The sequence below is a fragment of the Podarcis filfolensis genome, assembly GCF_964270895.1.
Source record: "Podarcis filfolensis genome assembly, chromosome: 5".
Lineage (NCBI taxonomy): Eukaryota > Metazoa > Chordata > Lepidosauria > Squamata > Lacertidae > Podarcis > Podarcis filfolensis.
Window position 1 is genome coordinate 4,062,782 of NC_139608.1, and position 22,145 is coordinate 4,084,926.

Sequence of the window (22,145 nt, forward strand, 5' to 3'; positions counted from 1 at the left end):
GCAGGAGCGTCTCAAAGTGGAGGGAAGCAAACTTAGCATAGCGAGGTGGGTAAGAGAGGAGAGATTTCATGAAGGTTAGTCTTTCACTCCCACACCTTTTTCTTTTTTAAAAAAACATATAACAGTTTGTAGGCTTCAGCCCAGTTACCAAAAATGAGCAAGTTCATCACCGTATACTGTAAAAACATCTTCTACCATGTCAAGGTCAATCCTTTACCCAGGCAGCTCAGTCTGTATATTACTGTGGGTTGAGAAACGGTATTTCTTGCAGCCCGGTTGTGTAGGTCACCTTTAACTGCAGGAGAAAAGCAGCAACGTTTGGTAGTGCGGCTGAAGCTCCCAGCCCATTCCAGCAGGACACATGCAAGTGGTTGGCCGAAGCCCTTAAGGGCCAGAAATTCTTAGCATGCTTTGCGAGAGGACCCAGAAAGGACTGCATCCTACCAGAGACATGCAGCTGCCCTTGTGTGGGGCTGCAGTGGGTCTGCTGGTAAGCTGGGGGCTGTTCTGCCTGGGCAGTCAGTAATGCCCAGGGGTATAACTGCCAGGAAATAATTAAGCACAATACGGTGGGATTGCCTCCCACGCAGATCACCACCTATGACCAGGGCTAAAGCATATGACATGCTTTTTAGAAAAACAAATGCTCTGTTTTGTGTTGCGGCGTCATTTTGTCTCTTCACTTTATTATAATCTCATGATGGCAAGAGTTCCATGAATGGACATTAACAGCGTGAAGGAAATCCAGGTCCTTTCAGCCGATGGCATGTTTTATGTATTATACCAAAAAAGAAAAACCACTTGAGTTTTCTGTTGCTAGTTTTAAATGGCTTGGGAATTTTTGTGTTTTGTTATATTTATGTGCAATTTTTTCCTTGTATTCAGTGGAAAAAAGTTTTTGTTTTTTAAGAAAAGTGTATAGAATTCTATTTTGTGTGTTGAAGCAACAATAGATGGCTGTCCTCTTCTGGGGAATATCAGTGCAAGAGATCCCCCATTCCAGAAATGGTGTTTGCTGTTGGGTTCCTATAAATCCTTCTGTTTTTGTTACCTGTCCACAAGCAGTCCCAGGCAAACGTGGCTATTCTGAGAATCAGGTGGTTTTCCATTCCAGAACTGACACTTTTATTTCCATCTTGCAAGGGGTATCATTCATTCAAGGCTGCTCCAGCAAAGGATTGTGCTGTTTGCATAATTTGGTCTCAATTTTCCTCCAACAGTGCAAAGTAAGGTTGAAAGCTTTATACAACCCCCCCCCCCTTGATATTTGGGAAACTATAGATGTTGCGTGCACAATCATATTATCCCAAGTGAAGCTGGTTGTCTGAAAGGACCCAGTGAACAATAATTTATGCAGCACACTCAGTGGGCAAGCTAGATCTCTCCTGCTTGTCCCGTGAACACTGGCTATGGAGTCCATCCTTCATCCAGTGTTGGCTCATCCCTTTGAACAGGGTTTCCCAAACTTGGGTCTCCAGCTAGTTTTGGACTACAACTCTCATCATCCCCAACCACTGGCACTGCTAGCTACGGATGATGGGACTTAAAGTCCAAAAACAGCTGGAGACCCAAGTTTGGGAAACCCTGTGTTAGGGTAAGTGGGGCACTGTCCCCCCAACCTCAGTGTGCCCTCCCAACCACCCTGCTTTCTTGTATATCCACTAAGAATTGGCTGGGCATTTCACTGTATCTGTCCCCCCCTACAGTTGGCCTGTCTGCCCCCCACCCTGCCAGTCCCAGTGGGCACCAAAACACACTGTATTAAGTAGACATTGTCCAGCTTTCTGATTCCCACCACATAGTGACATTAAGATGGGGGTCAAAACTAATTTGCTCCATGGAAGGCAAACTCACCTTGTTGCTCTAACTAGTCCCTGCAAGTTCTTGCTAGTTCAGGCCCAATAGCCTCTGCCTGTCCTAGGGATGGATTGCAGTCTCACCTCTGGGTAGATGGAGAGTATCTGTCTTCCTTTTCATTGCTGGTTAATCAGAGAAGGCAGACTCGCAGGAAAAGCAAATGCACTGACTTCTGCCGCAGTTCATTAAATGTGCCCAAGAGAACAGCTTCTTGCCAACTCTCCTCTGTGAGGGCTTGTGCAGGAGCTTTTCCTGACAAATCTCTGCCACAAAATATTTAAAGGAATCTTTCCATGACTGTTCAGTAATGTCCGGTGCTATTATGTCTTGGAATGGTTCTTTTAATTTTGTTTTTTGGGCAGTGGGAGGGATATCCTGTAAATTTGGGTGGGTTTTTTTTTCCTAAGCATGTTTTGCAGAAGATTTGAAAGCCTCCATTTTCAATGCACTCCAGCTCTCACATATTCATACTCCTCTAGGCTGGCACTCAGCAGAAAGCCCAGAGGATGAAGACTTCACTCTTGTTGTTTCTCCAGACTGTAAACGTGTAATTAGTAGTATAGCTAAAGGATTTTTTAAGAAGTTCTTTCCTGTATTTGTATGTCTGTAAATACATTCCATAGTTTTCAAAGACTATATAAACATCATAATATCATGTACTTTATTTTAAATTGCCTGTATGCTACCAGTCAATTTCTAGCGCACATGATATTATAAACTTCAAACCTGGGTGATTTGAAATAAAGGCTGAAGCTTTAAAACCTGTGTTTGTGAACAGAAGCATTTATTCTGCAGTGGGTTTGTCCAGTCTCTCACGTGCCCTTGATTGCTTCTCTCCTGGGAGAGGGAGGTTGAGCAGCCATGTTCCTTTGCTTGTTCAACATCACAACATCAAATGTGTTGCTGCTCCCAAGGGCTCATCAAGTTCCTGTAGAATCGAGTTGGGATCCTATTCTGCGTATGCAGCATGTGTGATTATTAGAGTAGTTGTCATATTAATAACTACTTGGTTTTGCTAGTTTTCTAAGGTCTTCAAGTACATGTCCAATATATAGAAACCTAGGGTCCAAGGTTACTTCAGCCACCACCACCCCCAATAAAAAAATTGAGGTAGCTGCCCCCCCCAATTGATGGACATTGCCATTTAAATGGTCTTGTGATTCATTATCTGGGGCATCAGTATCTGCTCCCCCCCCACACACACATTTTATTCTGTTTGGCACCCTTGATGTCCACTTATCACCAGTGACATTCTTCATGGTATGTCTCCATGCAGTTAAAGCTTAAAAAGGTAATTTACACGAGCAATCTTATGGAGATGACAGACCATTTTTCTTTACAGCTTTCCTGAGCTCGAGCAGAGGGTGGGGAGACAAGATACAAGATTGCATCGTATGGTCCAGGGTAATAAACACAAAATGTTGGTATGGCCTGTTCACTTTCAAAGCAAGAAAAATAGAACCAGCAGCTTCAATGCTCTTCTGCTGACTGGGACCAAAAAGCAAGATCTCGCTGCCTCGAGCCAAGTGCTAAAAGCTCTTTTATTAATTCTGATCCTTTCAGCAAAGACATACAATTGTCCCGTTCCTTCATCCCACAAAACCGTGTTGCCCAAACGCCTAATGTGGAGATGGCGCAGGAGCTGGGCTCTGTTCCCATCACTTTTTCTTCTTCGCTCCAGGTTTCCCTTTGCCCTTCTTCCCCTTCTCTTTGGGCGGCTGCTCTTCTTCCCAGAGTTTTTTGAGGGCCTTGTAAGGGCCAAGGAATCTGCGGACCATCATGCCTCTCCACCAGGCCTGCAGCTGAAAGCAAGGAAGAGGAGAAGGGTTGTGCATGCAGGAAGAAGACACTGGGTGCCCACACTACCTTCCAGCTGCTGCTCAAGCTTTGCCAAAAATGGGCTCCCAGAAATGACTGCTGTGCAACAAGCCCAGTTCCCCTAGGCTGCTCCCCCCACCTCTCTAATGAAGCAGGGCTGGCTTGAGTCCAGTGTTCCATCTGCTGCTTGTCTGCTCCAAGTCAGCCACAGCATCTAATGCCCACATTTATCCCATCACTGCCAGCTCAAGCTCCAGAAAGGCGCAGCCTTGGATACGCTCCAAGAAAGCATCTGAGTGGGAAATAAATGACATCTGTTGCAGAATGTCCCTGGGCAGCCAACATCCAAAGGCACGCTGCTGCTGCTGCACTGAGGAGAGCAAATGGGTGGCTAGGATTGGGTTTTGGCTATCCGTGAAGCCAAACACAAGGCTGCTTCTCACTTCTGCGATATGGTCATGCCTAGATGAGCAGATTCTGCACTTGTTCAAATATGCTTCTTAATGTGGTACGGCAAGGTCTGCTATCCATGTAAACAACTGATAAACAAATTATACTTCATGCTGTACCCTAGCTAACTGTTGGCTAGAAGGAGCTACAGAAATGGCTATGGATCCCACAGTGTTTCAGGCCTCACTTAATACTGTTTTCCTATATGCATGTTTTTCCCTCTTCCAGGCCAGTCCTGCAGCTGATGGAACTGAAAGTGCTGGTCTCTGCCTAGATAAGACTGTTCTTTGCAACACAATCTGTGGCTGCCTCTTTTACCATACAAGGGTGGTCTGGGAAGACCCTGCTTCTTGTTTAGCTGATGATACTTATCTGAGGAAATGGCTGTTAGGTTAGGGAGAAGTGCTGGAGGAAATTGGAGAGAACCTCCAAGCACCCCTACAGAAGCAGATGATTCTGCCACCATGCCCCCCGCTTGGCACATTTTTAAAGCACATAAAAGGATTAGAGATCTGGAGCCCTGAAAGGGGAAGCCATGAGAAAGAGCAGCCTTCCCCAACCGGGTGCCCCCCAAGCGATTTGCATTGCAACTCTCAGCCCCAGTCAGCATGGCCAGCAAGGGGTGGTTCAGCAACATCGGGGCGGGGGGGGAGAGCTATACAAAGCAAAGGAGATGATCTGCTCCACATGTTGGGAGAGGGGCAGAAGACATGGTGAAGGAAGAGGTTTTCTCCCCACCCCCGCTTCCAATTTTTAGTCCCAGGACTCCAAAGGTAAGGCTATATTGACTCATCTTACCTTCAGGATACTCTTCAACTCCAGAGCGTCCTGTTCTACTTTCTTCCTTGCATTCTCCTTTTCCTTCCGGTCCTCAATTATAGCTTGTTCGCATATAAGACACTGTAGAATGCAAAGACACCTTTAACTTGAGCTTGGAGGTGGGCTTTCGCTGTCACCTCTCACCCCTGGACTCCTTCCTTAGCTTTCTAAGCTTCCTAGCAAATTGGAGCAGCAGTGAGGATGTGTGGATAGAGCGACCCCACATATAGCTGCCATGGATCACCAACGGAATGAGGAGCCTGACCTTTGAACAGATGGTTGTAGCCCCAGCACCAGCTTTGTTCCCTACCTGCTTGGCCAGTTCCTGTAGTGCTGCCTGGTCAGCTGCTCTGGAGGCCTTCAGGGAGTTGAGCTCTTGCTGCTTGGCTTCTGTATCCCTCTCGTACTTGTCCATCCAGTACTCCAGCTTCTCTTCTATGCTCTGCGACACACAGAGGTGGACACTTCACAACGCTCCGCATTTGTCTCCTGACCATTCCGGGGCATGGCTTAGAGCCCGGTGCCTCATGCAATGACATGATATTGGAGGACTTGCAGAATGAGGTGCTTGGTGGGGATTTCATAGAATCATAGAATCATAGAGTTGGAAGAGACCACAAGGGCCATCGAGTCCAACCCCCTGCCAAGCAGGAAACACCATCAGAGCACTCCTGACATATGGTTGTCAAGCCTCTGCTTAAAGACCTCCAAAGGAGACTCCACCACACTCCTTGGCAGCAAATTCCACTGTCGAACAGCTCTTACTGTCAGGAAGTTCTTCCTAATGTTTAGGTGGAATCTTCTTTCTTGTAGTTTGGATCCATTGCTCCGTGTCCGCTTCTCTGGAGCAGCAGAAAACAACCTTTCTCCCTCCTCTATGTGACATCCTTTTATATATTTGAACATGGCTATCATATCACCCCTTAACCTCCTCTTCTCCAGGATGATCAGCTTATCACCTTGTCTAACTCTGTTGCTGTTGGAACACCATTTCAGAGCCAAAGCTCTGTGTCATTTCCTGTATGTACACAAAGCAACTGAAGGGAACAGGGATGATCTGTGCATGCAAGGTGGTGCCCTTGTGTGTGTAAGGAGCAGCAATAAGGGGAAGAAACAAGAGTCACGGGGAACTGGAATGGGCAATAGGCTGCTGTGTGCAGCACCTTAGATGCTTTCTAAATCTGAAGTTCCCTATGGATTCCATCCCCAAGATATCTTCTGTCTGAGGCCCCTGAGGTGGTCAACTTGTGTGCTGGCAGCTCTATTCTGCTTGCCCGAAAAGATGGGGTACAAAGTAAAAAGGCATCTATTGTGCAGGGTGTATTTTGAATGGAAGAGCGATCGTATGAGCCGCATGCACACACAAACACACCTGCCATGTGCAGTTTAAAGTGCTACAGCTCAGCCTCAGGGTTCTAGGCCTCTGATCTTTAGATATCGTAGGGTCTGGATCCACTTGCTAGCTCAGCCCATAGGAAGTGTATGTCAATAGAAAGTAATGATTTGGATTAAGGGTGGGGATCACATAAACCTCTGAAGAACAAGGAAGTAGATCGAGCAGTTGGCTGGAGCGTGGATGGCATTACAAAAAGTTATAGCACAGACAGAAGACCTGTAGCCTCTAGATGTTGGACGCCAACTTCCATCAGCCTAGCCAGCATGAACAGTCATTAGGATAGATGGAAGCTGTAATCCAACAACAGCTGGAGTGCCACAGGTTCACATCTCTGAGCTCAATGGGGCACCAGAAAGCTTTGTGCCACCTACCTTTTGCTGCTGCTTAAGGAAATTCTCAATGTCCATGTGGACTCTTATCTCCTGCTCAGTTTGATTTCTCAATTTCTGTAATGGGAGAAAGACATTGCATCAAACTTTATTTGGTTCTAAGCAAATGGCAAGAGGGTTCCCCTGAAGACCTGGGGAGTGCATACACCACATCCCTCTCTATGCCATGTTGCAGAGTGAATTTATGGTCCAGGCGTAGTATAGTTGTACAAAAAAATGGTCAATGATGCCATCTCTAAATTCTGCCCTTGTTTTCACTGCTGCCAGCCCCATGTCATGACTTGGCTAGCCATACAGTGATTGAGGGTTGAAAGAAGACCAATAGAAACTGAGAACACTGGGCAGTTGAACCAAGTTAAGCCTATTGAATGTGAAAACCAAGAAGAATATCCTGCATATGAGCCAGGTAGAACATTAAATTTGCATGCAAGAGGCCCCAAATCCCACTCCTTGCCATTTAGGATCAGGTGTGGGTTAAACCACAGAGCCTAGGGCTTGCCAATCAGAAGGTCGGCGGTTCGCATCCCCGCGACAGGGTGAGCTCCTGTTGCTTGATCCCTGCTCCTGCCAACCTAGCAGTTCAAAAGCACGTCAAAGTGCAAATAGATAAATAGGTACCGCTCCGTCGGGAAGGTAAACGGCATTTCCGTGCGCTGCTCTGGTTCACCAGAAGCGGCTTAGTCATGCTGGCCACATGGCCTGGAAGCTGTACGCCGGCTCCCTCGGCCAATAAAGTGAGATGAGCACCGCAACTCCAGAGTCAGCCACGACTGGACCTAATGGTCAGGGGGCCCTTTACCTTTACCTAGGTGATGGGGAGGACACTGCCCAAGACCCCAGAGAGCCTCTGCCAGTCCGAATGGAGAAGCAGTCTGACCTGATATAACGTAGTTTTCTATTAATACCAAGGTTAGCCCTTGACTTGATCAGGAGTTAGATCATCTGCTGCTCACTTAATCAGAACTAAGGTTCAGCACAAGCCTTGTTTCTGGCACCAGGAGGACTCAGCTCTCCAAAATAGTTAGTATTCCTGGGTTGCCTCTGGAGCAACCACACAGCAGTCCTCTTTGGGTTGAGGATGCTCAACCAAAAGTCAGGTTATGCTGCTGAGAAAAGTCTATACCAGGACGCTGAACAGTGGCTGCCTCTATGCTGAGGCCACACATGTCACTAAGGCATGCCCCACACTCTACTGCAGACCACCTCCCTACGAATGCATGTGGCCCAAGGGAAAGTGCTTACTTCAATTTCATTCTGCAGATCATTCTCGGCCTCAGAGCATTTATTCTTTGTTTGAGCCACCTGGAGGTCTGTGTCCTTCTTGACGTAACGATTCTCCATGTCTGTTTTAGCCTTCATCTCTTGAAGCTGGTCTTTGAGGTATGCAATCATCTCGTTCCGATTCTGTGGAATGAGAGAGTGGGCGGGTGGGTAGGACTACAAGCAAGAGACTTGATGTGCTGGTCTGTGGTCATCCTCAGAGGTGCTGCTTAAGACTGAACTGGCTTCTGCCTTGCCTTGCATTGCCAGGGTATGGATGGGCTTGCAACTCAACAGTGTGTCCTATGAAACATTCCAGCCTTCTTCTCACTGGGGTAGAAAACATGTCTGGACTGTACCACTCCAGATGGGGGTTTACATCACTGAATGCTCCTCTGTACAAAAGTTTCCTTTTCTCTGGTGTGCCACTTTTCTACATGCATGGATTTCCCCTTTTATAAAAAATGAGCCCACCCAGACACAGGTTGACTATCTCGGGGATATCTAGGCCTTTAAGGGTGACTTCTGTTTTGCCACTAAGGTCTGACTCACTGACTACTGTATTTGGGGCTGAAAAATAAACATCCTGTTAGGCAGTTGTAAGTTTTAAAAGAGGAAAACTCAAGATCAGACAGGATCCATTGACTATAACATGCCTGTTTGAAGCTAGTGCTGGACAGACTGTTGCAGAATACCCACATTTTCCATTCAGCAGGTAAAGCCTTCAGCACTATGTCGTGGGTTGAGCTGGGGTAGGGCTTTGGTCTGAGACTAGAGCTGCTAAAAGTACATGGGAAGGAATTCTATCTTGGAAATAGGGGGTTAGCAACTGAGTCCTGCCAGCACAGGGGTCCATGTATGTGCCAGCCCCACGATAGTTGTGACCCATGGAGGAGGAGTGTAGCTTTTTATTAAGGTCCTAGAATTCAGTGCCAGAGACACTTGGACTCTGATGTTAGCAAATGCAAATGAGATGCAAAAAATAAATAAAAAATAGATCAGACCAAAGGCCCACAGATCCCAGTGCTGGGTATCCAACAGAACCGGGCTCAGTTGCCTCTGAGAAACAACCAAGCACCCTCCCTCCTCAGTTTGTTATCCCTCCTCTATAACACAGCTAGTATTCTGAACATGGAGGTTCTCTTAAGCCTCTCAGGGGGCATTCTGATTGGTTGCTGTAACCCCAACACCCAAACCTCCCTTTGGGTCTGTAGGCAGGGCCAGCATCATGCAACCCCTTCCCCAAGGCGAGGGCCTGGGCAGCCCTCCAGACCAGCCCTGCCTACTGGCAGGAGACGAGGGCCTTGTCAGACAGCTCCAACAATACCTTGCTATTTTAAAAAACGGCAAAAGGGGGGCCTGTCCCAAAGAACAACAAATCAGAAAAAAACTTTTTAGTGATGACCAATGTCCACTGATAGATCTGAGCCTCCAGGTGTTTTATCTAACCCTTTCTTAAAGCCATCGAAGCCCCAAATCCACAAATAAATGCTGGCATTTAGTTATGTGTTCTGCTGCATTCCCTAGATTTGGAAACTTTCTGCTGTGCAGAGCCCATTTTGCAGCCTGAGCTGCACCTGTTGGTGCTAATTTTATTAATTTCATACTGCATTTCAAAGGGGGGTTTAAAGGGCGTGACTGCCTAAAGCTCACCTGTAGCTCAAACTCCTTTTCCTTCTTGACATCACTGAGCTGCTTCTGGAGACTCTTTATCTTCTTCCTGCCCATCTCTTCCCTAGAAGGCGAGAGGGGAGGGAAAGGAAATCCCTGGTTTCCTGGGGCACATCAAGACTTCGGCCGGAAAGGGGACTTTGGGGCATGCACCCAGAGTTCCCTCTGGTCAGTTGGCAGCAAACTGGCAGATGCTTTATCAAACTCAAGAAACAGGCCATGGGATGATGAGGATGATGATGATGATTTATATGTCACCCATCCAACTGGGTTGCCCCAGCCACTCTGGGCGGCTCCCAACAAAATATTAAAAACACAGTAAAACATCAAATGTTAAAATTATTATTAAGGTGGCTTTATGTGTATCTGGGGACGCGGGTGGCGCTGTGGGTTAAACCACAGAGCCTAGGACTTGCCAATCAGAAGGTCGGCAGTTCGAATCCCCGCAACGGGGTGAGCTCCCGTTGCTCGGTCCCTGCTCCTGCCAACCTAGCAGTTCGAAAGCACGTCAAAGTGCAAGTAGATAAATAGGTACCACTCTGGCGGGAAGGTAAACAGCGTTTCCGTTTGCTGCTCTGGTTCGCCAGAAGCGGCTTAGTCATGCTGGCCACATGACCCAGAAGCTGTACGCCGGCTCCCTCGGCCAATAAAGCGAGATGAGCACCGCAACCCCAGAGTCGGCCACGACTGGACCTAACGGTCAGGGGTCCCTTTACCTTTACCTTTATGTGTATCTGATTCAGAAATTACAACTAGTGCAGAATGCAGTGGCCAGATGGCTCACAGGAGCAGATTAAATGAAATAAATAGAAATTACTGGCAGCATGACCCTCTGCTGCTGAGAGAGCTGTGATGGTTGCCAATTCACTACTGGGTCAGGTTCAAGGGTCTCGTGTTAATTCACAAATCCCAAAATACCTAAAAGAGCATCTGATCCCTTATGCTCCACCTCAATCACTGACATCCGCTGATGGGGCACTTCTGGTAGTTCCTTACTCCCTGATATTTGGTTGACCTTCCCTAGGCGCTGAGCCCTTAGGGTGGCAGGTCCTGCTCTGTGAGACTCCACTGGACACAGTGGTGGAACCACAGCAAACGCCCGTTTATTGTGTGAGGAGCAGCTGTAAGGTGGAGCTCTTTGGCTCATTCTCTCCGTATATTAAGGATTGGCACTAGTGGCTGCTGAGAGGCCCTGCCTGAGCACCTGGAGAGTGACTGTCAGTCAGCGTGGGCAATGTTGTGCTAGTCAGCCTAAGTTCAAAAGAGGCAGCTTCTAAAATAAAACTCCAACCTGAGGACAAGGTTATGGAGGTTCAACTTCTTTTCATTTTCCAGGTCCACAGCTAACTGGAGGGAGTGAAAGGTTCCCAGTGCCAGCATTTCCTCTGTCACGTCTTCAATCACGTCGCTCGTGTATTTCCTGGCAGGAAAGGAAAGAAGTGCTAAGCCCAGTAGGCAAAATGACAGGCGAGATTCCCAGCCATTTAGCGATGGGTCCAACCAGATCGCGTTTCAGGCCCTTTATGACTTAGCACTGGCCGGGCACTCAGGCCAGTTGCAGAGGGGAAGTCTCCCATGGCACCCACACCCCAGCTGTGGACCTGAGGGAGCTGCTGCCCACAGGGGGGATAGCCTTGACCTCTGGAGGGAGCCCCACCGCATGCTCAGGGCGAGGGGGAGCAAGGTATGGGGGAAAGCCTTCAAAAAGGCACTCTGGGTAGGAGTGTAAACCTTCAAATAAAAGTGTGAGAATTCCTTGTGAAATCGGAACTCGAAAGTATTCAGGGCAGATAAGTGAAGGAAAGCTTCACTTCTGCATATGATGCTGCACAAACCGTTCAATACTAAGACATTCACTCACCACCTTAGAATGTTCACTTCACATTGAGTTCGTACCTGACTTGTTCTTAATGCATAGTTGACCACATCTACGGATGAATGCTATATCAATCACTAGTAAAAGTTTAATAAGGAGGTTTTCACGCCTGTCCAATTCTGTGTTCCCTTTCCCACCCTTTAATCTATTGGTGATTAATGCCTATATGCAACCTTTGCTTTGTATTTGTGTTAACCAATCAGCAATAAGCACATGTGTGGCAATGCTGTAATATTCAATAAAAGAGGCTCCTTGAGATTTGCTCAGGAGATGCCTCCCAGATGACACTCGCTACCTGTCTGTCGTTATTTCAGCCCAACAGATAAGCATCCTGTGTCCCATTGCCTGACCAAAGGGTCTCACCTGTCCGCCTGAATCTTCTTGAGGTTCTCTGGGGACAATGCACTCTGTTTTGTGGCAATGGTGAAAAGGTAGTTGGCCCTCTTCAGCTCATTGCCTGTGTCCTTCAGCTGCCGCCCAAGTTCCGCAATCTTGCCCAGCTCATTGGGGATCTTGGCCTGACTCTCTGCCCGGGCGTCCATCAGGTTCTTGTACCTCGTGCTCAGCTCCTTCTGGTTTGCAATAACGCCCTGGATCTCTGTATCGTTAAGCTGAAGAGCAACAAAAAGAGATCCTTGCAAATAAGGGGCACAAAAGAGAAGGAAGGAAAGCAATCATAGCTGTGGTTATGTGATCAGGAGGAAGCCTAATAAATAATAATAATAATAATAATAATAATAATAATAATAATAATAATAATAATATTTATATGCCACCCATCTGACTGGGTTGCCTTGTTGGACTAGTTGCTGCAGGCAAACTGTGGGGAGATCTTCCCTTCCTGCCCTCTTTCTGGGCTTACCAGAAGCCACCATTGAAATTACCCAGATGGAGCCTCGGTTTTGCTAATCGAGGCTCTTCTAGCTGTTCCGGAGCACAAATTTCTCCTTAACTTTTCTCCTGCTTGGGGATTTAGACAGCTGTGGTGGTGGGGGGGCAGGGACTTTCAGTCCTGGCAACTGATCCATGGGACAAGACCTACCAGGGATGAGTTGCTGTGCTTGTCAGGCCTGACACTCCACCAAGATCTCGTATAATGAGGGAAATATGGAGCAGTGCTTAATCTGACGAACACAGCCAGAACATCTGTAACATTCAGCAGTCATGTGATTCTGCCCTTGCATGAATGCACACCTGAAGCACACTGATTTGCATGGGGAAATGAAGTTGTCACTGGTTTGGAGGTGAGGTGAAAACTCCATAGTAGAGCACATCCTTTGCATGACTGACAAGGCTAGTGAGACCTTGCCTCAAAGGCCCCGGAGAACTGTTGCCAGTCAAAGCAGATTGGGTTGGGGAACATTTTTCATCCAAATCGGGGTTGGTGAGAGTTCTGAGGGCCAGACAGAAAGGCCTGGAAGGCTGCATTTGGCCCCCAAGCTTGAGGTTCTCAACCCCTGGAGAAGATGGGACAGAGCAAGATGCATTATTGGTCTGAGTCAATATTACGAGCTTCATATTTTTTGTGAGTTAGCAGTTGAGAAAGATGGCAAGGGCAAAGGATAAGGTGGAATGAAGTTTTGGGCTGCCCAAGAGCAGGATGATTTATAACATTATGGGAGATTAACTTCATAAGTGAGAAAGAACAAAAGAATAAATAAAAATAATAAGAGACAACTCCAGAACAGTAGGATGCTAGGCAAAAATTATCAGGCTGATCCTGATAATAGTGGGGGCAGGGGAAAGAGTATGAATGCATCCTCCGTTTCCCTCTCACAAGTCTGTGATGTACTTACATCGCTGACATCTTTGCGGCCCTCGTAGGAAACTGGCATGATGAAGCCAAGAATGGCAAGCTGGTCAACGCAGTCCTCCAGCAGAGCAGAAAATCGTACCGCATCCAGAGGCAGGAGCCTTGGTGTCTGAATGGTCAATTCCCTAGCCAAACAAGACAGTATCCGCCATTTAGAATGCAAACAGAATACTAGAAGGCAACCATCCCCCAAACTGGTTGCTGCTTTGTGCGTGTGGGCCCTGAACGTTGCACCTTCAAGTTCCACTGCTAGCATCAGCTAGAAAAGCCTCTCCCCAAGACCTGAAGAACAGCCTGCTGCATCAGGCCAATGGCCCATCCAGTCCAGCATCCTGTCCACACTGTGGCCAACCAGACCCCTGTGGGAAGCCTGCAAAGAGGACCTGCGCACGAGCCCTTTCTTCCTCCTGTGGGATCCAGTGACTGGTATTCAGCACTACTGCCTCCAACCATGGCTGGTAGACCCTGATAACCTTCATTAAGTTATCTAATTCTCTTTTAAAGCTATCCCAGTTGGTAGCTGTCACTGCCCTCTGAGTGAGTTCCAGTTGAACTATGTGCTGTGTAAATTACCTGCCCTGAATCTTCCGTTAGAGGGATTCACAAGTTCTAGAGTTGTGATGTTTTAAATAAAACAATATATGTTTTATTGTTTGCTAAGAAAATTATGTGTCTATGGTTATTCTTGTGTGTATTTGTGTTGTTTTTTTCTTTTTTCTTGTTGTATCAATAAAAATCTTTTTTAAAAAAAACAAGTTCTAGAGTTATGAGCGATGGCCGTGCATACTTTTAAATAACGTATTTTTCACTCCATAAGACGCACTTTTTCCCTCCTAAAAAGTAAGGGGAAATGTGTGTGCATCTTATGGAGCGAATGCAGGCTCCTGGGCTCTGCTCAGCGCTCCCTTTAAAGAGTGTGTGTGTGGCTCTTGCTGGTTTTTCCCTGAGGAGGGAGAAGGGACTGACGGGCTGTCCTCTGTCCCTTCTCCCACCTCCTGGAAAAGCCAGCAAGAGCCACGTGCTCTTTAAAAAGCCGCGCCTAGCATGTGCACGGCTCTTGGGGGCTTTTCTGCGAGGTGGGAGAAGGGACTGACAGCTGCCCTCTGTCCCTTCCCACACCTCCCGGAAAAGCCAGCAAGAGCCACTGCCAGGCTTTGCTCAGCGCTCCCTTGTAAGGGCTCCCTTTCGTCCCTCATCCCACTTTGCTGGGAAGCCAGAAGAGGCGCTGTGCAGCTATCGCTCTTGCTCTGCTGGCTTCTCAGCAAAGCGGGAGGAGGGATGGAAGGGTTTAAAGCAAGAAAAGCGAGAGCCGCTTACATGCTCTGTGCAGAATATATTTTTTTTTGCTTTGCCCCTCTAAAAACTAGGTGCGTCTTATGGTCAGGTGCATCTTACAGAGCGAAAAATACGGTGCTTCTATCATGCCACCTTTCTTACTTGCATTTTCTCTAAACCAGAAAGTCCTAAATGCTGCAGCCTTTCTTCATAGGGGAGTTGCTCCATCCTATTTTGGTGGACCTTTTTGAACTTTTTCTACAATATCCTTCTTGAGGAAGAACTGCACACCGTATTCCTAGTATATTGAAACAAACATTGTGGAGCACCTAGCTGAGTAGGATTAAATGGAACTGTGAGAAGAATCCTGCTGGATCAGACCAAAATCCCATTTAATCCAACATCCTGTTCTTACAGGGGCTAACCAGATCCCTGTGGGAAACCAGGGAGAGGATGTGTGTGCATATTAATAAAATACAATTATTATATGATATAATATATATTATTAATATAATTTTATTTAAAATACATGTGCCCCACTCCCAATTCCAGTACAAGAGATGGCTCACAAAGATGTCTAAAAACAGCAACAAGACACACCCCAGAAAGAGCCCTTCGCCAAGTTCATGTCTCAGATGTCCCTCGTGAAGAAGAAAGCCTTGCAGCGCTTTGAAAAATTAGATAAATTAACAGGAAGGATTCGAAAGCTGCGGGACCAGAGATTATTAGAAGACTGGAGTAAATATATGAATTATTTGAAAAGCAATTGTAATGAACAGATTATGCTAGTAGAAGAAATTCTGTAAGGAGGGTTATCTGAAATATTGCAAGAAAGACTATGAAGAGAATTATTGGTTAATGATAATTAAGAGTAACAGAGGAATTAAAAAATGCAGAATAAGTGATAAAGAACGGGAAATTATCAGAGGTGGTTGATGGAAGTCTAAAATATTGTATAAGAAGTTATATTAAAGGAATGTTGGAAATGAAATGTATAAAAAATGTCTAAAATATTGTATAAGAAGTTATATTAAATGAATGTTGGAAATGAAATGTATAAAAAATGTCTAAAATATTGTATAAGAAGTTATATTAAATGAATGTTGGAAATGAAATGTATAAAAAATGTCTAAAATATTGTATAAGAAGTTATATTAAATGAATGTTGGAAATGAAATGTATAAAAAACCTTATAAAAATGTATGAAAAAGAAAAAGAAAAAGCAGTTGTCTCTGGCAGACGATGCCACCCCCTCACCCCAAATCCCCAGGGGGAACTTCCTAGGCAATGGAGAATTAAGTGCTGTTGAACCCAATTCGGCATCGCTGACACGAAGGATTCTTCGATTCTGAGACCCCCGTACTGAAAAGGGGGTTGGGCTAGATGACCTCTGGGGTCCCTTCCAACTTAGTAAGTATCCTGCGACCTCTTCACTTTTCAAATTGCCCCCTGGGCACGGCGCCCACCCTGAGGAAGCGCTCCGTGGGGCTCCGACCCCCGCGCTCCGCCCCGCCAGGCCTCCCTTCACACGAGACACTCACCCGGCGGCCTCCATGGCGGGACCCGGAGTGGTCGCCATGGTTACCCCTCAAGCGGCAGGAGAGGTCCTCGCCGGGAAGGGCTGGCCTAGTTGACGCCTGCCAGGATGGGTTTTTTTTTTAGATTTTGGGCTTGTAGCGCGGCGCGGGAGCAGAAAAAACGCCTAGCCCACAAACAAAGCAAACCAATCAGTTTTTTGACCCAAGAGACTCGCCCAAAAGCCCGACCTGGAGCGATTTCAGACAGGCAAGCGGCGTAGACGCCTCCTCAACAGACGCCGGCCGAGGGGTCCTGGCGGTCCCCTATCCCAGCTCTCCCCGCGGCTGTGCTCGCTCTTTCTCGCCGCCATCTTGGCTGGGAGCTGCTGAGGTGAGAGCGGGGAAGGGGCTCTGCGGGCGGACGAGGCGGCGGAGGGCGGCGGCGAAGCGGCTCCAGAGGCGGCTGGGCAGGCGCCGCGAGGGCCGGCGAGCCGGCCTGGGTGGGCGTAGCGGGGTACGGCGGCGGGATGGCTCGGATACGGGGCGGATGGCGCCGGGGCCCTGAGTTCGGGCTTGGCTGAGGCCGCCACAGGGACTCTTAGAAGGCCCCAGCGCTGCCCCTTTCATTGCTTCGCGGGGAGCTTTTTAGTCGGAGGCCTGGCAGCCCCAGGCGCCTCGAGTGCGCGTCTCCGGGGGGGGGGAATGGTGGGCTGGCCTTTGGCTTAAATCAGTTTGATTTCCTTTCTCCTCCTGTGAAGAGGCTGCATCCTAATGTTTTAATGTTGTATTTTAATTTTATTTTAATCAACTTTTTTTTATTATTGGTTGTTAGCCGCCCTGAGCCCGGTCTTGGCTGGGGAGAGCGGGGTATAAAGAAATTATTATTATTATTATTATTATTATTATGGAGGTGAAGCGGTGCCTTTAAGGTGGACATTAAAAAGAGCCCTGCAGTGTAGGATCAGTTACAGATAGGTAGCCGTGTTGGTCTGCCATAGTCAAAACAAAACAAAAAATTAAAAAAAAAATTTTTTGTTTTGAGTGTAGGATCAAACAGCCACCTGGTGCAGCGGGCTTGGTGCCCAGCCACGTACCCCCGGGGGGGGGCACAGGGCAGGGAGACCCTCGCAGATTCTCCTTAGGGGCATTTTATGGGGGTACACTGTCCCTGATCATGGAGGCTCCATTTCGCTGCGGGGTCTGATAGGTTCATCAGTCGCTGTCCTCTGTTGTTGTTTTATGCAATTCCGTTGAGCTGAGTTTTCAGCTGATGTGTCTTTTAAGAAAAGACTTCCTTTTGTTTTGGGCTCATCAAGGTGGGTTAAGCTTAAATCTTGCAGGTGCCCAGATCCTCCAGCTCTTTTAAGCGTCGTTCAGGGTGAGGGGGGTATTCGAAGCTGAAAAGGGGTTTTGCAGGCCAAGCAGCCATAGCCCAGTGATGGAGCACATGCTTCGGAGGTAGGAAGGAGGATTTGAACCCTTTGGATTTGATCCACAGCATCACCAGCGAAATGGATATTGACTGGGAGGGCTAGGAAAGAGCCCTGCCTCTGGGACCTTAGAGAACTGCTGCTGTTGCCTGCTCAAGAGTAGACAATGCTGTAGCCTTTCGGAACAAATAGGAATTACCAGTTAACACAATGTATTCCTGCCAGCCTTGATGCCCATTTCACATGTCTGGCAAAGACCTCTCCTCTGCGGATTTGGCACAGGGTGGTGTTAATTTATGGAATTCTCTGCCACATGGTCACAGTGGCTGTTCGTTTAGGTGTCTTTAAATTGTAGAGTAGGAAGGGAGAGCCATCTAGCGTATTGAAAAAGCAGTTAGTGAGCTATTAGCAGCGATGATCACAAAATAACTTTGCCTTAAGAAGCTCTGTGTACTGTGCTAGGGAGCTAATGCTTTTTCATGGCAGCATCTGGCTAGCCACTGTTGGGAACCAGATGCTGGACCAAGTGCACATTGGACTGATCTCTCAGGGTTGGTGTAGTGGAAATTGTAGTGCTTGTTTGCTGATAGGTTTTTAATGGCCTTATTCTTAGAACATGTGTGCAAGGTGTCTTACAGATCTTTTATGATGGTGTTTAGTAGGGAGGGGACAATGAACTCAAAGCATTTAGACCCCCAGAACACAGACATTTGCTGGATGGAGTGAAATCATCTGCAAAGTTCACCTTGATGGTTGAAGATCTGGGTTATCCTGGATGTTCTTTCTTCTCTGTTCTTACTTAAGGAAGTCTAGAATTGCCCACCCCACACACGTTTGTAATTGGGCTGGTGTTTAGCATATCCCAGCTGACAGCTCCTTCTGTTCCTTTCCTTTCTTAGGCCTGCTGGGAACAGGACTTCAAGACAACACCATGACTGGCAGGTAGGAAACTGTTCTTTGGCAATTCTTGCAGTTCCTCTGCTGCCTTTACAACCTCACACGTGTGTGTTATCTTTATTATGCTAGTTTTCACTCTGTCACACAGATTAGTGCTTCTACTTAAAAATATCAAAAGGATTGCCTTAAATATTCTGGTTCCATAGAAGCACCTATAGTTTTCTTGCATATTTGATGTCTGTAGCAGACTTTCTGTAATACTGAAGCAGATCTGCTCTGCAGTCTTGTTTTGTGATGCAGTATGCTGGAAAGGCTTAAGATTTAACTTTGTGCGCACTTTCTTCCCTAGGTTGTGGTCCAAGGCCACTTTTGCTGGCTACAAGCGAGGTCTTCGAAACCAGAGAGAGCACACAGCTCTTCTGAAAATTGAGGGAGTTTATTCCCGTAATGAGACAGAATTCTATTTGGGCAAGAAATGCGCCTATGTGTACAAAGCAAAAAAGTGAGTGGTCATTGATAAAGGGGACTAGCACTTTACACTTGGATCTTTTGTATATTCTCATGATCATGTTGAAGAGCTGAAACCATTTTGAAATTGTTTTCATTTTATGCCACGCTACACAAATTTGGGGCATTGTGGCCTCAGATACTGCTGTGTGAATAATTGAACCAGGAGAGCCAAGACATGGAGTAATGCAAGACTTGGACCTGCTCAGATTTCGGCTCAGCCATAGGCAAATAACTGACTGTACTCATGCAGCAGTACTAAAACCATAGTTTAGTGTGACATGAACAAACAGGAATGAGCAGCACCTCAGACTTGGAACTAGAACCCAGCGACCTCCATTGAAACTGATGATAATTGAGGCAAAAGAGAGTACTTCCTCACATACAATGTAGAGTTCAATTATGGCATTCACTACCTCAGGATGTAGTGGTGGCCTCCATATTGGATGGCTCTAAAAGGGGATTAGGCACTTTAATCGAAGAGTATAAGGCTGTCATGCTTCCGACTATCCCTCACTGGGGAACAATAGCAGGAGAGGGCTATTTCCCTCATGTCCTGCTTACTGGTCATTGTAGGAAACAGAATGATCCAGCAAGGTGCTAGGTTGGCAGAAGCTGGGACAGCAACGGGCACTCACCGCGTTGTGCAGAAGCCCAAGAGGTTCAGTGGTTTAGACCACAGTACCACACGTGATAAGAGAAGCTTAATGGAACAGTTCATAATTTCAGGAGATTCGCCTGCTCGCTTTATTGAGCATAGCATCAGGGGATGACTTCACGTGTGAATTAGTCATCACTGAAAGAAGTGAAAACTTTCATATTGTCTCATTATCTATTCTCACTGCTTTTCAGTGGGGAATGTTCAGATGTTCCAAGCTGTGTGTGTGTGTGTGTGTGTGTGTGTGTGTGTGTGTGTGTGAGAATGTGAACATTTTGGAGAGCACTCCTGCATTTGGTCAGTAGTGGGACTTAATGTTTAATCTGTTTCCCTTTGTCAGCAACACCGTGACTCCTGGCGGCAAACCCAACCGGACCAGAGTGATCTGGGGAAAGGTGACCCGTGCCCATGGAAGCAGCGGCATGGTGCGGGCAAAGTTCCGCTCCAACCTACCTGCCAAAGCCATTGGACACAGGATCCGAGTGGTAAGGATGAGCACTGCGAGTGCCCTTGACAGGCCAGAGGCGGAGAAAATCTTTTCTATAAGCTACCTTGAGGATTTTTTAAAAAGAAAAATTCTGAACTAAAATTAACCGTGAGCAAATTTTGGTGTGTCAGTAGCCTAACAGACACATATATGTTATCCATAAACAGGCCCCTGTGTTGCAATATAGACAAGTTGAACAATATAACACAACACGATGGCCAATAACAACGGCACTAAACAGTATTTATAGACTAATGTAAATGATCAGAAATTACTGTACAACCAAAGTCTCTAAATGTTCTTCACCAGTCGTGGTAGAATAATTCAAAAGTTCGATATATACATAATCTGTCACCAAATATCGCTGGAACAGTGTTTCCAGATCTGTTTCGTTCAATGTTTCATCAGCCAATCTAGATCAATTCTTCATCAGCCAGACTTGTAAGAATTAATATGAGAAGGATACTGTTCAAGAATTAATATGAGAAGGATACAGTGACTACAGAATCATATGAGCACTGATCCAGAGCATATTTTCTACAGTGTTTATATTTGCTTACATGTAAGATTGGCTTGTTAAAGAAATTGACCCTGTGGTAAGAGGCTCCCTTGTATGACAAAGTTTTGTTGCCTCTTAGGAATGTAAGCAGATGTGTTTGGTCCAACACTACTCTCTGTTCTTGGGCAAATAGGAGGGTTATCACCTAGGGCTTGGAAAAGATTGCAAATCTTTCCAGTGTGTCCACATAAATGTAGAGCTTGTAAATGTCTTGTCAGAATTACTGGGAACATTGAGTGAAATCAATTGTTGGCCATGCTTTCAGTAGACACCTTGAAATCTGTGGATTTGAGTATAAGTTCAGTTACTTCAGTGAGTCTGCTCTGAGTATGACTTAACTTTGATATCCCCAGTGCATTTTTTTGCACTTCTTGAGGATCCTTCTTGTGTGATTTAAATAATATACAGAAAATATTTTTGGATGTGGGTTTTGTTCCCTAGCGAGATCTTCATAGGGCATGGTTTCTGTTCTTTTCCCTTCCAAATGTGTAACTCTTTTTCTTTTCTTTTTTTTACAGATGCTGTATCCATCTAGAGTCTAAATTTAGAGTGAAAATAAAATTAAGACTGTATTCCACTTTTGTATATTTGGTCTTGCCTTGCCTTTTTGTTTCCTGTCCTCGAGGCTCAGTTGCAGGAAAACACTGTTCTACAACCAGAAGATTCTTTGTTGTTTTTAAGGCATTGAAGCAACAGATTATTTTAAAAACAAAGCTGTGGTCCATGTTCCTGGCAGCAACTCATTCCCAATATCCCTGCTCCTTTTTTATAGTAGTGAGGTTTTCTAAAATGCTGTGACCTTACCATTCAGTTGTTAGCTCAAGTGGAGACTGAAACGTGGATTTCTTCACCAGCCCTTCTTCACATGTAACTTAGTTTATATAAAACTGAAGTCATAAATGTGTTTCCTTGTCCCCATGATATTTGCCCCTTAGTAGTCCATCTCTCTTAATCTGATTGGGTCCCTGGCCACCCAAGTCTCCTTAGCCTTGCACTGTGCCAAGAACAGAATTGCTGGGTCCCAGCTAGGAAGATTCTCTCTGTAGCTGCTACTTAGCCCACCTGCCTCTGCTGCTAGTCTCTTCACCTATCCTCTGAACCTACTGAAGCAAGTGGGACTCTGGTTATGATGCTTTAACTGCATATGGGAGGGGTGGGGCATATTGGATGAATATGTGGCTCAGGCTTTTTGCAAAAAAAAAATAAGTACCGTAGACATGATCTCTAGGTTGCAACCTGGTAAACCCTAGTCAAGAATCATAGGTGATGGTGAAATGTAATGAAATTATTGGCTTGTGATTAGGGCTATGCTCTGTCTCCACAGTCTGAAGGCAGTAATGTTTCTGAAAAGCACAGTGTGAGAGAGTGCTCTTGTGCTTGGGTTTCCCACAGGCGTTTGATTGGCAACTGAGAACAGGATGCTGGAATGGATGGGCTATTGGCCTGACCCAGCAGGGCTGCCCTTC

The 22,145-nt window shown here is 46.4% G+C and overlaps 3 protein-coding genes across 5 annotated transcripts in view; 1 reads left to right on the forward strand and 2 right to left on the reverse strand.

Moving 5' to 3' along the window:
* Nucleotides 1–22,145, reverse strand: part of HTR2B (5-hydroxytryptamine receptor 2B) — a 176,970-nt gene that overhangs the window by 79,425 nt on the left and 75,400 nt on the right. The window lies entirely within an intron of this gene.
* DRC9 (dynein regulatory complex subunit 9) lies at nt 113–16,261 on the reverse strand (the record flags this gene model as incomplete). Of its 3 annotated transcripts, XM_083612932.1 has the most annotated exons (10): nt 113–3,659; nt 4,924–5,025; nt 5,255–5,386; nt 6,712–6,786; nt 7,972–8,133; nt 9,643–9,724; nt 10,952–11,080; nt 11,900–12,147; nt 13,333–13,474; nt 16,166–16,261. In XM_083612932.1, 10 exons carry the CDS (start codon nt 16,201–16,203, stop codon nt 3,516–3,518), a joined length of 1,254 nt encoding a protein of 417 aa, XP_083469058.1. In that variant the 3' UTR covers nt 113–3,515. The 3 variants fall into 3 exon arrangements, with proteins under 3 accessions (XP_083469058.1, XP_083469059.1, XP_083469060.1); XM_083612933.1 differs by lacking the exon at nt 16,166–16,261 and having other exon boundaries at nt 13,333–13,605; XM_083612934.1 differs by lacking the exon at nt 16,166–16,261 and having other exon boundaries at nt 11,900–12,170; nt 13,333–13,469.
* On the forward strand, nt 16,427–21,256 carry RPL35A (ribosomal protein L35a). Its single transcript, XM_083613011.1, has 5 exons — nt 16,427–16,532; nt 18,471–18,513; nt 18,818–18,970; nt 19,974–20,118; nt 21,198–21,256. The coding sequence occupies exons 2-5, from the start codon at nt 18,503–18,505 to the stop codon at nt 21,219–21,221; spliced, it is 333 nt and encodes a 110-aa protein (XP_083469137.1). The 5' UTR covers nt 16,427–16,532; nt 18,471–18,502; the 3' UTR covers nt 21,222–21,256.